Here is a 13,301-nt window from a genome sequence, read left to right as displayed (position 1 = left end):
TTGCATTCTCTAGTCCACCTACATATAACAAGTATGGTAAGTTAATTTTGGTGACAAAAAATATTCATTGTTTATCACCAGTGCGCCACGAAGCAGCGACGATGAAGATCCATCGTTTTTACCGAGTCTCTCTTAGCTCCATTACTATTAACAATGTAGAATTCGAAGGGACTGTGTGGTTCAAGTTTTTGGTCTGACTAATCGCAGTCAAATATGGCAGCAGGTCCTATTCTGGAATGACCTACACAAAAATGTTCTGTCTTGTAATCATATCAAGATTTTCAGTATCTACAGACCATACTGTAAATGGGTGCGACAAAGAGGTGGAGGACAATTGAAACGTGCTTGGATTTAAATCCTTGGTCACACAGAGTTTGGTGCGATGAAGGACTTGAACTTAGATTCGAAGGGTTTTATCGCGAGCAGAATGTATTATTTGGCTCATCTGATTCTACATGCAAGGTGTGTCGTAAAATAATTTCATTGTTTTGTTTTCTTTTTTTATCAAAAATTGATTAATATTCATTGCGCCAGGAGCTGGAAGTGGATAAATGCACATGGCTTCTTGTACCACTGCTACACGAATTTCCGATTCGAAATAGTGTGAATAAGAATCCTGTTGACGTGTGTGTCATATATTTTCGAACACATAAGTACGACTGCCTATTTTCATGTTTTCGTATATCGTCCTACAGGAGACTCTTCATAACTTCCTGTGCTGGAGGGTCCAAACACTTAGTTTCCTAACTTTGCCAAAAATCATAACGTTGAAGAACATAGACATGCGTCAATTGAGAATGCTTCTCGCATTGCGCTTCCCATGACTCTGTTATTGCCGTTTGGTGGTAAAATACATACACGTATTAATGTGTGGGGCCAAAAGCCAATTGAATTGGCAAGTCTGCGTGCAAGAAGTTATGGGAAGTCCACTGTCTACTACTGATTATGATAATGACATATAAAGTTGACCTATGAGAGGAATTCTTTCTACTGGATGATGACATTCTTTGACTGTGCACATGTGAGCAGAACATTAATGTCATTGAGTTGACTACAATCTGCTTTTCATTGTCACAGCTGCTATTGCCATGCGTCCGTAGTCTAAATATTATTTTTATACTCTCACCACAGTATTAAGCTGAATACTTAAATTTCCAGGTAAGCTGGCTGAGTCTCACGTCATTCATGCCCTGTGTCTCTTATTTGCAGATATTTTGTTACAAAGAGCAGCTTGCCTGGTAGCGTGGTGATGTCGCAGGACTGTAGCGGTACCCAAATTACCGGGGATCATGAAATATCCGTGCACGATCGGTTGAATGTGGAGAACAACGTAAGGCTATACCTGTGCACATTGTGCGGAGAGAGTTTTGCCTCGACACAAGCGCTTAGCGTGCATCTCGAGGTGCATGATGAAAAATATCCTTATGCTTGTGACGAGTGCGGACGAAGTTTTAAAACCACTTCGGTACTGAGGAAACATCAGCTGATCCACAATGGCGAGAAAACAAATGTTTGCGAAACATGTGGATATTCGAGTCTCCATCGTTCTAATCTCATTAATCATCAGCGACGTCATCACTTTGACTACAAGTACCGATGTGATGTGTGTGGCATGGGGTTTTACACGAAGAGTAATTATCAGGAACATCAAACTATACATAGCAGGGAAAAACCGTTTCAATGTCAGATATGTCAAGCTTCATTCAGGTATCGGCAAGGGCTAAGGCTTCATGCTAAGCTTCACCAGCCTGACTACGTTCCTCCTCAGAAAAAACATCACTGCGAGTTATGCAATAAACGATTCTCTCGTAAGCAGGTCCTCCTTGTTCACATGAAGACTCACAGCACAGGAGCAGTACAGAGCGAGTTTGTATGCCATATATGCGGTAAGGCTGTATCGAGTAAAACGTACCTTACTGTGCACGTAAGAAAACACACGGGGGAAAAGCCCCATGTATGCGATTTGTGCAACAAAGGTTTCATATCACAAAATTATTTGAGCGTCCATAGGCGAACTCATACCGGCGAACGACCTCACGAGTGTACCCATTGCGGTAAACGGTTTACCCAAAGGACAACCCTCGTTGTTCACCTGAGGGGTCACACAGGGGATCGTCCCTATCCTTGCAATATCTGCCAAAAGTCGTTTGCCTCAAAGACAATGCTCAATTCACATCTTAAAACTCATGCTAAACAGAATGCACGTGCCCAGCAAGAGCAACAGAGAATAGATTCATCCGACAATATTATGATGCACAATTGAACAGGATTGACATATTTATACATGCGCATCGGACTCGTATGATATAGTTATACTAACTCGGTGCAGGATATTTTAGTTTTCAGTAACAATCGAGCTTTGTTTTAATCATTTTTTTTTTCTTCAGTTTCAACATTCATTGCCTGTCCCTCGTAGATGCATCGTTATCACCTTAGTTCACGTATATTTTCAATTTTTTACTTGACTTTTTTTTTTTTATTAGCACCAAATATTCGTGATGTGAGAAAAGTGGGTACTCGATATTGTATATGGGACCAATGTAAAATATAATTTTGTTATGTCTAATACTCGAATAGTCCCATACTAGAAGTAATGCGATTATCTTTAACTACGGATTATCTCTACAAGTGTTCCTTATCACTTATAAATTCAGTCCATGCTTATAACTGCAGCACTATTGGTCGATACCCCCTCCTATGAAAGAAGAAAAGAAATATACTACTGTTGTAGTTCCGTATAACTTTTTCTTTACTCTGACGTGTTTTTATCTAGCTTTGATTACAACCTTGCCAGAGAGGCTATTTTGGAAACGATATGTCCTGCTTACATTCATTCCATTATATCATACTGAGAGTGAGGGGGATACACGAGCGGAATATAACTGAATACAATTGGAATTTTTGGATTGACGTGACTAACTGGTGATGTTTGGTCTACGATTCTCTCTCAGTAAGTCTGATCCTAATTCGATACGTGGTAGAACAATAATTTTGTATTTGACACGTTCTTGTCACTTTATGTGTTGCTCTCATACTTATTCCCATCAGAGTTTGGATATAGCAATTAATTTACATTTTTTACGAACGTCTTAAATTGAGTTTGGTAATGCCATCTTCGCTATGAATTTGTTTTCCTATACATAACTCACCAACTATGACGATATAAAATTATGTGAATCAAGTTGAGCAAAAATTAATTGAATGGTTGAAATGGGAAGTGAAGTGTTGATTATCGTTTCTGTTGGGTTATTATAAGCCTGGACATTAAATTGTACTGTAAATGGCAGGTATTTATTTCAGTAATTATCATTTGCAATCAGCACGCTAGTTATGTGATGGTATGTTTTCAGACATACTGTTTTCTGACACAATGTAGGTTTTGTGTTTAACGAAAAATCTTAAATTTTTTAAATCGTGAGAAATGGTGCTGAATTTTAAAAGCAGACACTTGGCCTAGCTCTGATCCAAGTATTGTTCAAACTAGCAGCTTTCGTTTACCTATGAGTTAATTATATTCACATTTTATTTAATATCAATTTACTATCTTGTTGAATCATGTTAAAAATCATTTCTTCGTAAGCTCTATATACATACTCCAGTATATATTTTGTTTTATTAAGATCATTTATTATTTTTCACTGTTTTTAGATTATGTTAGCTTAATCAGCTAAAAATAATTTTAAGTACATATTTTCCATTACTACGATAGAAAACTTTGGAAATATTATTAGCCATGACACATGGGATCGTTGGGAAATTACCAATTTCTGCTGGCTCAGCAATATTATTAGTTGCTTAAAGTAATTTTCTCGTTAATTATTGGCTCACGGTAAAAAGTAACTGCATCTTTTTTTCAAGTTCAGAATAAAGCGAAGAACTTACAAAAGTCTCCAGACTAAAATGTGTCTTAAGTACAATATTAGGCATGTTCGATTGTGGTTTTCGATCTAGTTCTGGGCAGTTTCAAAGTGCTCTCGAGTTTCGACCAATCACAATCGTTGCATGTTAAGAAAGTGCCTCATGATAATCAAAAGGCATAATCGAACTAGCCTGTTTGTTGAAATTATGTATCAAATATCATATGAATATGTATTGGCATTGGTCAAATAAAGCATCGTGATTTTACTTGTAAAATATTTTGAATGTATTTCTTAAACATTATTTACCTTGCCATAATTTTAGATATTGAAAAAATTGACAAATTTGTAGTTATTTAGACATGTAGGTAATATTTACCGACGTAGGCCACACAAAGAGGTATTAAATATTTTTTCTTGGGATGTAGACTTGGTTAATTAATTGTTAGAACACGCATCTTCTTAAACTTATTTTAATCTCACTCAACTAATTTTAATTAAAGTCTACTTGCCTCAGTTACGCCACCCATCTTTGTTTATCACTTTGAGTGGTCCGCGTCAAAACATATTTCCTGTGCATATAATGAATGCAGTCTACGAATGATGCTATTATAGATGTGTAATATTAGAATTGCAGTTGCAGTTGCATCCAAGAATATTTACATACATCTTGCATTTCCTGTTGGTCAATATTGCGCAGTATTTTTTACGTTGGATTTTGTTATCTGTTACTGATTCAAAAGGAAACTTGTGCAAAGGTTTTTACATTGGGAGATCGTTTGTTATTCTCTACAGTGTAGTTGAATATTTTATATTTCCAGATACGGCACTGATGTGAAACTCCCCTTTGTCGGCAAAGAAAATGAATCTGCTTCTTGCATCAGGCTTTGCCTTGAAGAGAGTAATGTAGGATCAACCAGGGATTCGTCTGTGCGGCAATCTCAACCCTTGCATGTTCAGGATCTCTTGCTTACCCCTCTTGTAAAAGAAGGAGTCACCGTTAGTGGAAGTCAATTATTGTCAATCAACGCCTTCATTGGTCATATACAAGTAACGAAGCGGTGCGATATTTGCAACAAGATTTTCATCAACGAGCAATACTTGGCACAACACAAATTAGTGCATGTAAACGGCGGTCGTGATAACCTCCTTGATTTGTATCAGTGCAAAGAGTGCAAAAAAGTATTCACAACTAAAAAGGACTGCAATACTCACCTCAGCAAAACACACTCTTCTCAACAGCTCGGCAGTCATTGCCCCAAGACGTTTCGAACAGAGGCTGCCCGTGAAGTGAACCTAAATACGGAACACAAAAAACCTAAGTCTAAGCCTGTGCGCAGGTGCACGGAATGTAATTTCACTTCTTCTGAGTTGGCCAAATTTCGAGTGCATCAGAAGGTACACTATGAGAATCAGGATTTTTATTGCGAGTACTGTGATTTTAAAACGAAAAATAACAAGAGTCTGCGTACACATGTACGGCTACACACAAATGAATATAGTCTCCGATGTGACATTTGTTCAAAGGGTTTTCTGTCTCGGAAGGTATTAGATAGACACAGAATATCGCACACTGGTGAACGTCCATTCACTTGCCAAGTTTGTAACTCTACATATGCCGATAGAAGAAGTTTGCAGCTTCATTCTACGTCCCATGACCCTAAGGGACGCGAGAAAAAATATCATTGTGAAATCTGTGGTTACTCAAGTTTTTGGAAGGGAGCCGTTAGAGTTCACATGAGAGTTCACACTGGGGCAAAGGTAATATGCCATATCTGCGGGCAAGCTGTTAGCAGCAATCACTATCTTAGTATTCATATGAGAATTCATACTGGGGAAAAGCCATTCGAGTGTGAAATATGTTGCAAAGGCTTCAGGCAGCTGAAAAATTTACTCGTCCATTGCCGTACTCACACAGGTGAAAAACCATATGAATGCCAACATTGTCGGAAGTCGTTTTCTCAAAAGACTTCGCTGAAGAACCATAAATGTAAGGTTGTTGTTTAGATCTCATTGTCTGATTCACAATCAATTTTACATCGGAACCAAGAACTTACGTGTGTTTTCATTTTTCTAATCAATTTGATTACAATTATATTTTATGTGGATTAACTCCCGGTACATGTATCTGCAAATAGACAATTGTATCAACAAAGAGTAAAATAAATTAAGTAAAATTGAACAATCAGCAAGATTGCTATATCGGTGCAACCTGATAAATTTTACAATGAACAGTGGTCCATTTTTTTTTTACCATATTATTTTTTCTAACAGAACTCATACTTACAAAACCACACGTGTATACTTTGTTACTCAAAGATGAAAATGGAACAAAAAAAATGAAAACAAATTGAGAAAAGTTCGTTCTTGTTGCAGAACTGTGTTGTGCTCTCGCAACAATAATAACGATTGATAGCGGTGAACTTTTCTTTAGTTTACTTCAATGTGTTCAATCATAAAGGAGACGAATTACTTGACAATAATCAGGCTATTTCGAATTGATTTATGATGCGCAGCACAAAAAAAATCCCACTAGCCAATAATTATATTGTTACGATACATACATGCCATCCACCAAAGACCATAATATCATCATTTGCAGAATCATAAACTAATAGTTCATCCACCTGCAAAGCGTGCACAGGTGTTCAGGTGTTCAGGTGTAAACATTTGTGAAGTGTTAACATGAACATCATTACATGAGCATCATAGTTTGCGTATGCAATTTAGGTGCCATGTCCGAAGCAATTGTGCAATTTTTGAGAAGGTGATGCTGCACACTTCTGCGCACAACTATATAGGGAAGAAACACATCTATGAAATTCAAGTACGTGAAGTGCATTGGATGTATTTCAGTCGTAATAACAGCTACTACCTTGTTGAGTAGTCGGTTTTGAGCGAGGCCTATCTCTGAAAAATAATTTGTAAAAGATAGAATTGAATCGCTCACCCAAAGTGCTATTAAGTATGCAAACCTTGATTTAAGTTTACCACGGACACGGAATTATCACAAGCGAATTAGGAGCAAAAACTGAGACATTTTTCCTCACTTGGTATTAATTTTCTCATAAGTAATTGTATAAGGACATCAGACTTACAAAAATCAAATAGCATACAGATTTGATTTTCATTACTTCCGTTATCCGACCATAAATTACCTTCATTCTGTGGGTCAGGTTCTGTCACGGTGAAAGAAATATCATGGTATGCATGTATAAATTACAATAGAAGAACTTTCATTCTGCGAAAACAGTAATTCGATTGTAATTCTGTCTGCAACATTCATCCAGCTGAATATTTTTTTTTTTTTTTTTACAGAACAACGGATCTGCAGAGGAACAGACTATCAGAGTTTCCAGCAGTCAGAAGTATGAGATTGGCAAAACTGAGAGCTTTATCTAAATACAACTGTACTGCTTGTTGCGCTCCAAGAATCAAAAGTGTCTCTCAGACCCCAAAGTTAAAAGACCCTTTGTCACTTGAAATTACTAGGATATCAAGAAGGAAAACTTTATCCAGTGATCACTTGACAGACTGTACCCAGGCCACCAAATGTATTTCTCAAAGAATGAGAACAGAAGATGGTCTTTCGACAAAAAGTCCAAGGATCGCAAAAATGAAAACTTTATGTAATGGTCGTGTCGCTACCCATACCCAGGGAATCGAACATGTAACGCAGAGTTTAAAGGTCAAAGACCTTTCGTTGCTTATGCATTCAAAATTGGCTGAGAATAAAGCATCTAGCTACGAGTTTGTTGACATTGGACAGGAAACTACATTGAATTCCCAGAAAAGACGGGTTAGGGTTACAGACCCTCTGGAAATTGAAGATATAAAATTAACAAATCGAAAAACACGGTCCAGCAATGTTACAGCCTCTGTCGAGAATACCAAGCGTATTTCTCAGAGGATTAAGGCGAAACGTCTCCTGGAAATCAAAGATACAATATTAGCGAGAAAACAATTTTTATCTGACATCGCATCTGCAGTTCCAAAATCCAAACCTGTATCGCACAAGATAAGCGTTTCAACAATTAAACGTACAAGATTTTCAAATACGAAATTGTCATCCCGCAGCAACGTCATTGTTGATCCCATGGAAACCGAACCTGATTTGCAAACAACAAACTGTCTAGAAATTGAAGATACAAGATTGGTAAATACAAAACCTTCGTCCAGCAACATTACAGTCTGTAAACAGGAAACAGATCCTATTCCACTGGAAGTAGATCATTCGAATATGAGATTGGAAAAAAGGAAAACTTCACTCAGCAACGAGGTGATCATTACGCAAAAAATTGGATCGGTTTCTCAGAGGGTAAACCATCTAGGGATTGAAGATGTAACATTGGCTAAAACTAAAACATTATTTAGTGAGAATGCAACTACTCCAGCCAAAGTCAGTAAGCATATTTTGCATTTTACCAATCATGCGGTAAAAATGCCATCACGCTCTTGTCTGCAAAAGCAGAAACAAACTATTCGTAAGAAAGGACAGACTCATAGTACACCTAAGACTGATCTAACCGTCTCAGAGAGTGTAATTTGCCACATATGTCACAAAGTTTTTAAGAGAAAGCAATACTTGAAGAAACATATGCTGCTGCATGACTCAGATTTGGAAATAGAAGATATGAAATGGGGTAAAATTTCATCAATCGACGGAGCTGCTGCTTCTTCCCCAGAAGTCAAACCAATCTTAAATGATGATGATCTTGAGCCACATACAGCGCAAGGCTCACGTAGGATTACACGAAAGAAAAACCATGTTGAATATCAACAGAAAGCTGAACCGATTTTGTCAGACCCTTTAAACTGCCACACATCTCTAAGAACATCGTTGGCAGCAGATATGATACATGAAATGAGAGACGATGCGGAAATTGGAGATATGAGATTAGATAAAAATGAAATTTCGTCTAGCAATTATGTTCCTGACTATTCTCGGGAAAATGAAATTGCTTTGTATGGCGATATCTCGGAACTTGTAAAATGTGATAAGTGTCAGAAAATATTTAAAAAGAAAAGTTATTTGAGGGCACATCTATTGAAAATCCATGAGAAAAAAGATCGCCGGAAAGTTGAAGATGCAAAATTGATAGAAAATAAAATTTCTTTGGGTAATGTTATTGCCTGTGCTCGGGATACCGAGCGTATATCACAAGAGACGAATCATTCAGCGAGTAAAAAAACAATGAACTTGACGGAAATGCCACTTTTATCTAGCAAAAAAAATCTTGCACATGTAGAGGAAACTAAATCAAGCATCAACCTAATTGCCTGTGCAGACAAATCGCAACCTTCTTCACATAGTTTTGATTTAGATAAACCACCAAGCTTGGGTCAGAACTACCACATGATCAGTATATTACCAAAAAGTCAGGCTGAAAATCAATCAAAAACTGATTCGAATTTCTCCGATCGCCTACCCTGTCCCATGTGCTGCAAGACATTTAAAAAGTCTAAGTACTTGAAAGTGCACATAGATTTGCACAGCGCAATACACATTTGTCACATATGTGGTTATAAGTCTAGGTCACAGCACTATTTAAAAGTGCATGTCAGAAGACACAATAAGGAGTTCACGGAATTCTGTAAGATATGTAACAAGGGATTTTATGGTAAGTGGCCACTGCAGCTCCACATGACCACTCATGCAGACAAAAGGCCTTATGTTTGCAAAGTTTGTAAAAAATCATTTCACAATCAATTCTACCTCAATAGTCACGAAAAGTTGCAACATGAGTCAGAAACAAGGCGGAAGTTCATCTGCGAAACTTGCAATTTTCAAACATTTTACAAACACAGTTTTAAACTACACATGTCGTCTCACACCGGGGAAGCACATATATCGTGTGAGGTGTGTGGGAAGCTTATCCGTAAAAATTATATGAAAATTCACATGCGTAGTCACACTAATGATAAATCAGAAGTTTGCCAATATTGCAACAAAGTCGTTCGCTCTCGACGATCTTTGGTCCAGCACCAAAAAACTCACACTTATAGACGACTCGAGTGTGCAATTTGCAACGAGAAATTCAATCTGCGACGAAAGCTTGTAATTCATCTCAAACTCATGCACAAAGGTGGAGAATAATAATCATGACATGGATGGAATGCATGAGAATAAAGTTGTCGATGCAACGATGCGTATTTAGAAAAAATCGATACCACGAACCTTCAAAATGTCTGAAATTTAGTAAATCATGTTGAATAAAATATACACCTATTTTGCAAAACCAAATCCTTGATAGTCATTCTGAAACTGCGCAATGATGATTTTTTCCCTGATGTTTCGTTACGTCAACGTTACTAACTTCAGTCTCATTGGAATACGTCATTTGACCCATTAGTTTAGACATTCGTGTACACACAGGTATATTAAATTTTGTGATTAGTTAATATAAAATGGAAAATGAAAGACATAATCCTATGATTATTTTGAGGGTTGTTCAACTCAAAAAATTTATTGGTAGATGGCCACCGTGTTTTCCTTATATTTAACGAAAATATACAAACATCCAAGGAAAAAGTAGAAAACAAATATCAATCTAATTCCGAGCTCATTACATCGTGAAGTTTTATTTTTTGTATAATTTATTGATCATTCCTTAGAATTTATTTGAATGCTACACGAGTCAGTTAAGCTGGTGCAATGCATGTGTATACAAGAAATTTATTGGTTTTGAATTCTAGTAATACCGGTTTACTTATTTCCTACGACAATATTGGATACTACAATATTGTATTACATGATGTTTATTTTTTTAATCTCTATGTATACATAGAAAGTTGTTCCTGTCGAGTCCAGTGAAGGGACTCGACCGATCTTCGTACAAACAACTTGTGAAATATTTCCATCGAGTATATGAGTATTATACCTATAAGTAATTGCTCACTTAAATTTAAGTATTTTTATATAATCCTATGATGCGACCTTTTCTCAACATTCTGTTGAAAATATGTACTTGTTTACTCGGATATGTAGAAATAAATATACTTCACACAAAAAATGCGTCATTGACAATCCAAATCATATGGAAAACAGTATCAAAAGTTTCAAACACAGATATAGTGCATTCAGCGCAACTGATTGTGAGTGAGTTGAGTGTCTTGTCATTTCTTCTTGATTGCGACACTACTGATTAAAGAAATCTTCTAATAGCTCCGAAATTTTCAATTTATTAACGTGTGGTACCTTATATCATTTCACTCCGTCATTCTAATTGCAATCTTGTAAGCACTTATGAGTCACTTTACAACTTCTTGGCTCCATTCATTTTTATCTTTAAACAATTAGTAAGTAAGGTCTCATCATCAGCGTCGTCGTCGTCCTCGGTTCTTTAATAGGTGCATGATTGATGAAATAATAGCCTAATTACCGAAAGTTATGTGGTGAGATGAACAGAATAATATTTCAATGAAATTTTGTAAACTTTGATGCTGATTTTATCGAGTACTTTTTTGGAGTTTTTTGTTTTAACATTTCCTCAAGTTTGAGGACACAAAAATTGACAACTGTTATTATTTACAGGTCTGAATTTAATGATGCCAACGATGTTACGGCTGTTCTTACAAAAGACGAGTCTGAAGAGCTGTTGGTCCAGGATGAATTTATAGAATTTTCCACACAAGCATGTGCCGTTGACAGATATTGCGAGTTAACAACCCATCAGATTATAGACACAGTTACGAAAATACAAACGGAACCACAACCAGGACTACAACCAGAACCAGAATTAGATCTAGATTCAGATCTAGGTTCAGATGTAGATACAAATTTGGAACTGAGACTAGAATCAGAGCTAGAGAATGGCTTTACTATTTTAAAAGAAGACGAGGTGAAATCAGAAACTGAAACTGAAAGGATAAGTACTGGCCGCAAGCGAAGGTTAAAATACTCGCAGCGCCGGTCGACTTCATTACCTGCGCAACCATCCTGCTACGAGTGCGAGCTGTGTGGTAAAAAAATTCGCAACAGCGTTCTTTTCACAAAACACAGGCAGAATCATGACAGGGAATCATCAGAGAATCGTTGTGAAGAATGTGATAAGGGTTTTTCTGACGATGAGAAATTGGAGAAGCACAAGGTGAAAGTCCATCAAGAGGATCGACCATTTCCATGTGTATTGTGTGGAAAGGGTTTCAAAACTGAAGAATTTTTGAAGACGCATCTAAAACAGCATAATAAGAGATTCAACTGCGATATATGCGGCATATCGAAAGTGTCTGGGTATGATTTGCGCCTTCATAAAAAAAAACACAATCAAGAGTACGTCACTTTTTGCGAAATTTGTAAGAAAGGGTTTTATACGAATCAGACATTGGAGCGACATTTGCTCACGCATACAGGGGAGAAACCGTTTGCATGCAAGATATGTAACACCCCATACGCAAGCGCAGCCTATTTAAATATGCACATGAAGTCGCATGGAAAGCGGGAGAAGCACAAATGCACTGTATGTAACTTTGAGAGCTTTTGGAAGGCTGCTCTTAAGGTTCATTCTAAAATTCACACAGGCGAAAATCAAATAACGTGTAAGATTTGCGGAAAATCTGTATCAAGCAAAACTTATCTACAAGTTCACATGCGAATACACTCGGGGGAAAAACCTCATATTTGCGAAGTTTGTGGTAAGGCGTTCAGCGTAAGAAAGTATCTCATCGTTCACCAGCGAACACACACTGGCGAACGACCCTATGAATGTAAAATTTGCCAGAAGAGATTCACGCAACAAGGATCAATGAATTCTCACTTCAAGTCACACATCGAGGGAAACAAATAATCGTCGTTTTTACTGAGCATATTGTGGGATACCTTTATGTATCATGAAATCATCGTCATCTTGTATAACTCGTGAAATTCATGCTCTTACAAATTTGTCTTCAAAGTAATTACAAAAGGGCAATCTGTGGTTAGCAAAATTACGCTAATGTATTTTTATGTACAGGGTATCTCAAATTTTCTGCCCACGAACAACATAAAGCATTAAACGCTTCCTTTTATATGGAAAGTGGTCTTAGAAAACTTTTCTCCTACGCATCTGAGTACTTTGAATCAACTTCATAGTCTCTGGGCATGAATTTCCTGAACTCCGTTTTATTTTGTGTATTTAAAGTGATAAATTGCTTACCTTGTATCTTTCAAACAAACATAATAATACTTAATTATAACACAAAGGTGATTCGAGGATCGAACATGAGTGTATGTATATCTACTGCCCAATCTGAACAAGCAATCAATCGGATACTGTGGATACAATAAATAAACAAATAAATGTACAATTTATATGAAAACTTCTAATTGTTTTCTATGAAATGTTGGTGTGTGTTTTTTAAAATAATTAAATAGTAGAAAACCGAAAATATTGTATAGTTTTTTTCGGTCAAGTTTCTCAAGAATCTAGCTTGTTCGTATGTTTTTGATTATACTTTTAAAATTCC

General features: G+C 36.8%; 1 protein-coding gene across 13 annotated transcripts in view; it reads left to right on the top strand.

Moving 5' to 3' along the window:
* LOC124411743 (zinc finger protein 37-like) overlaps positions 1–13,301 on the top strand; it is a 55,734-nt gene that overhangs the window by 6,627 nt on the left and 35,806 nt on the right. Inside the window, exon 5 of one of the 13 annotated variants that reach the window (XM_046891108.1) lies at positions 11,392–13,144. The exons of the other annotated variants lie outside the window; for them this stretch is intronic. Coding sequence (XP_046747064.1) covers positions 11,392–12,643 — 1,252 coding nt within the window. The 3' untranslated portion in view covers positions 12,644–13,144. Of the gene's footprint in view, positions 1–11,391; positions 13,145–13,301 lie in introns of those variants that run through there. 13 annotated transcript variants of the gene reach the window in all.

Source organism: Diprion similis, chromosome 10, assembly GCF_021155765.1.
Source record: "Diprion similis isolate iyDipSimi1 chromosome 10, iyDipSimi1.1, whole genome shotgun sequence".
In the NCBI taxonomy this organism is placed as follows: Eukaryota; Metazoa; Arthropoda; class Insecta; order Hymenoptera; family Diprionidae; genus Diprion; species Diprion similis.
Note: the sequence above shows the minus strand (reverse complement) of the source record. Positions and strands in the feature narration are given on the sequence as shown.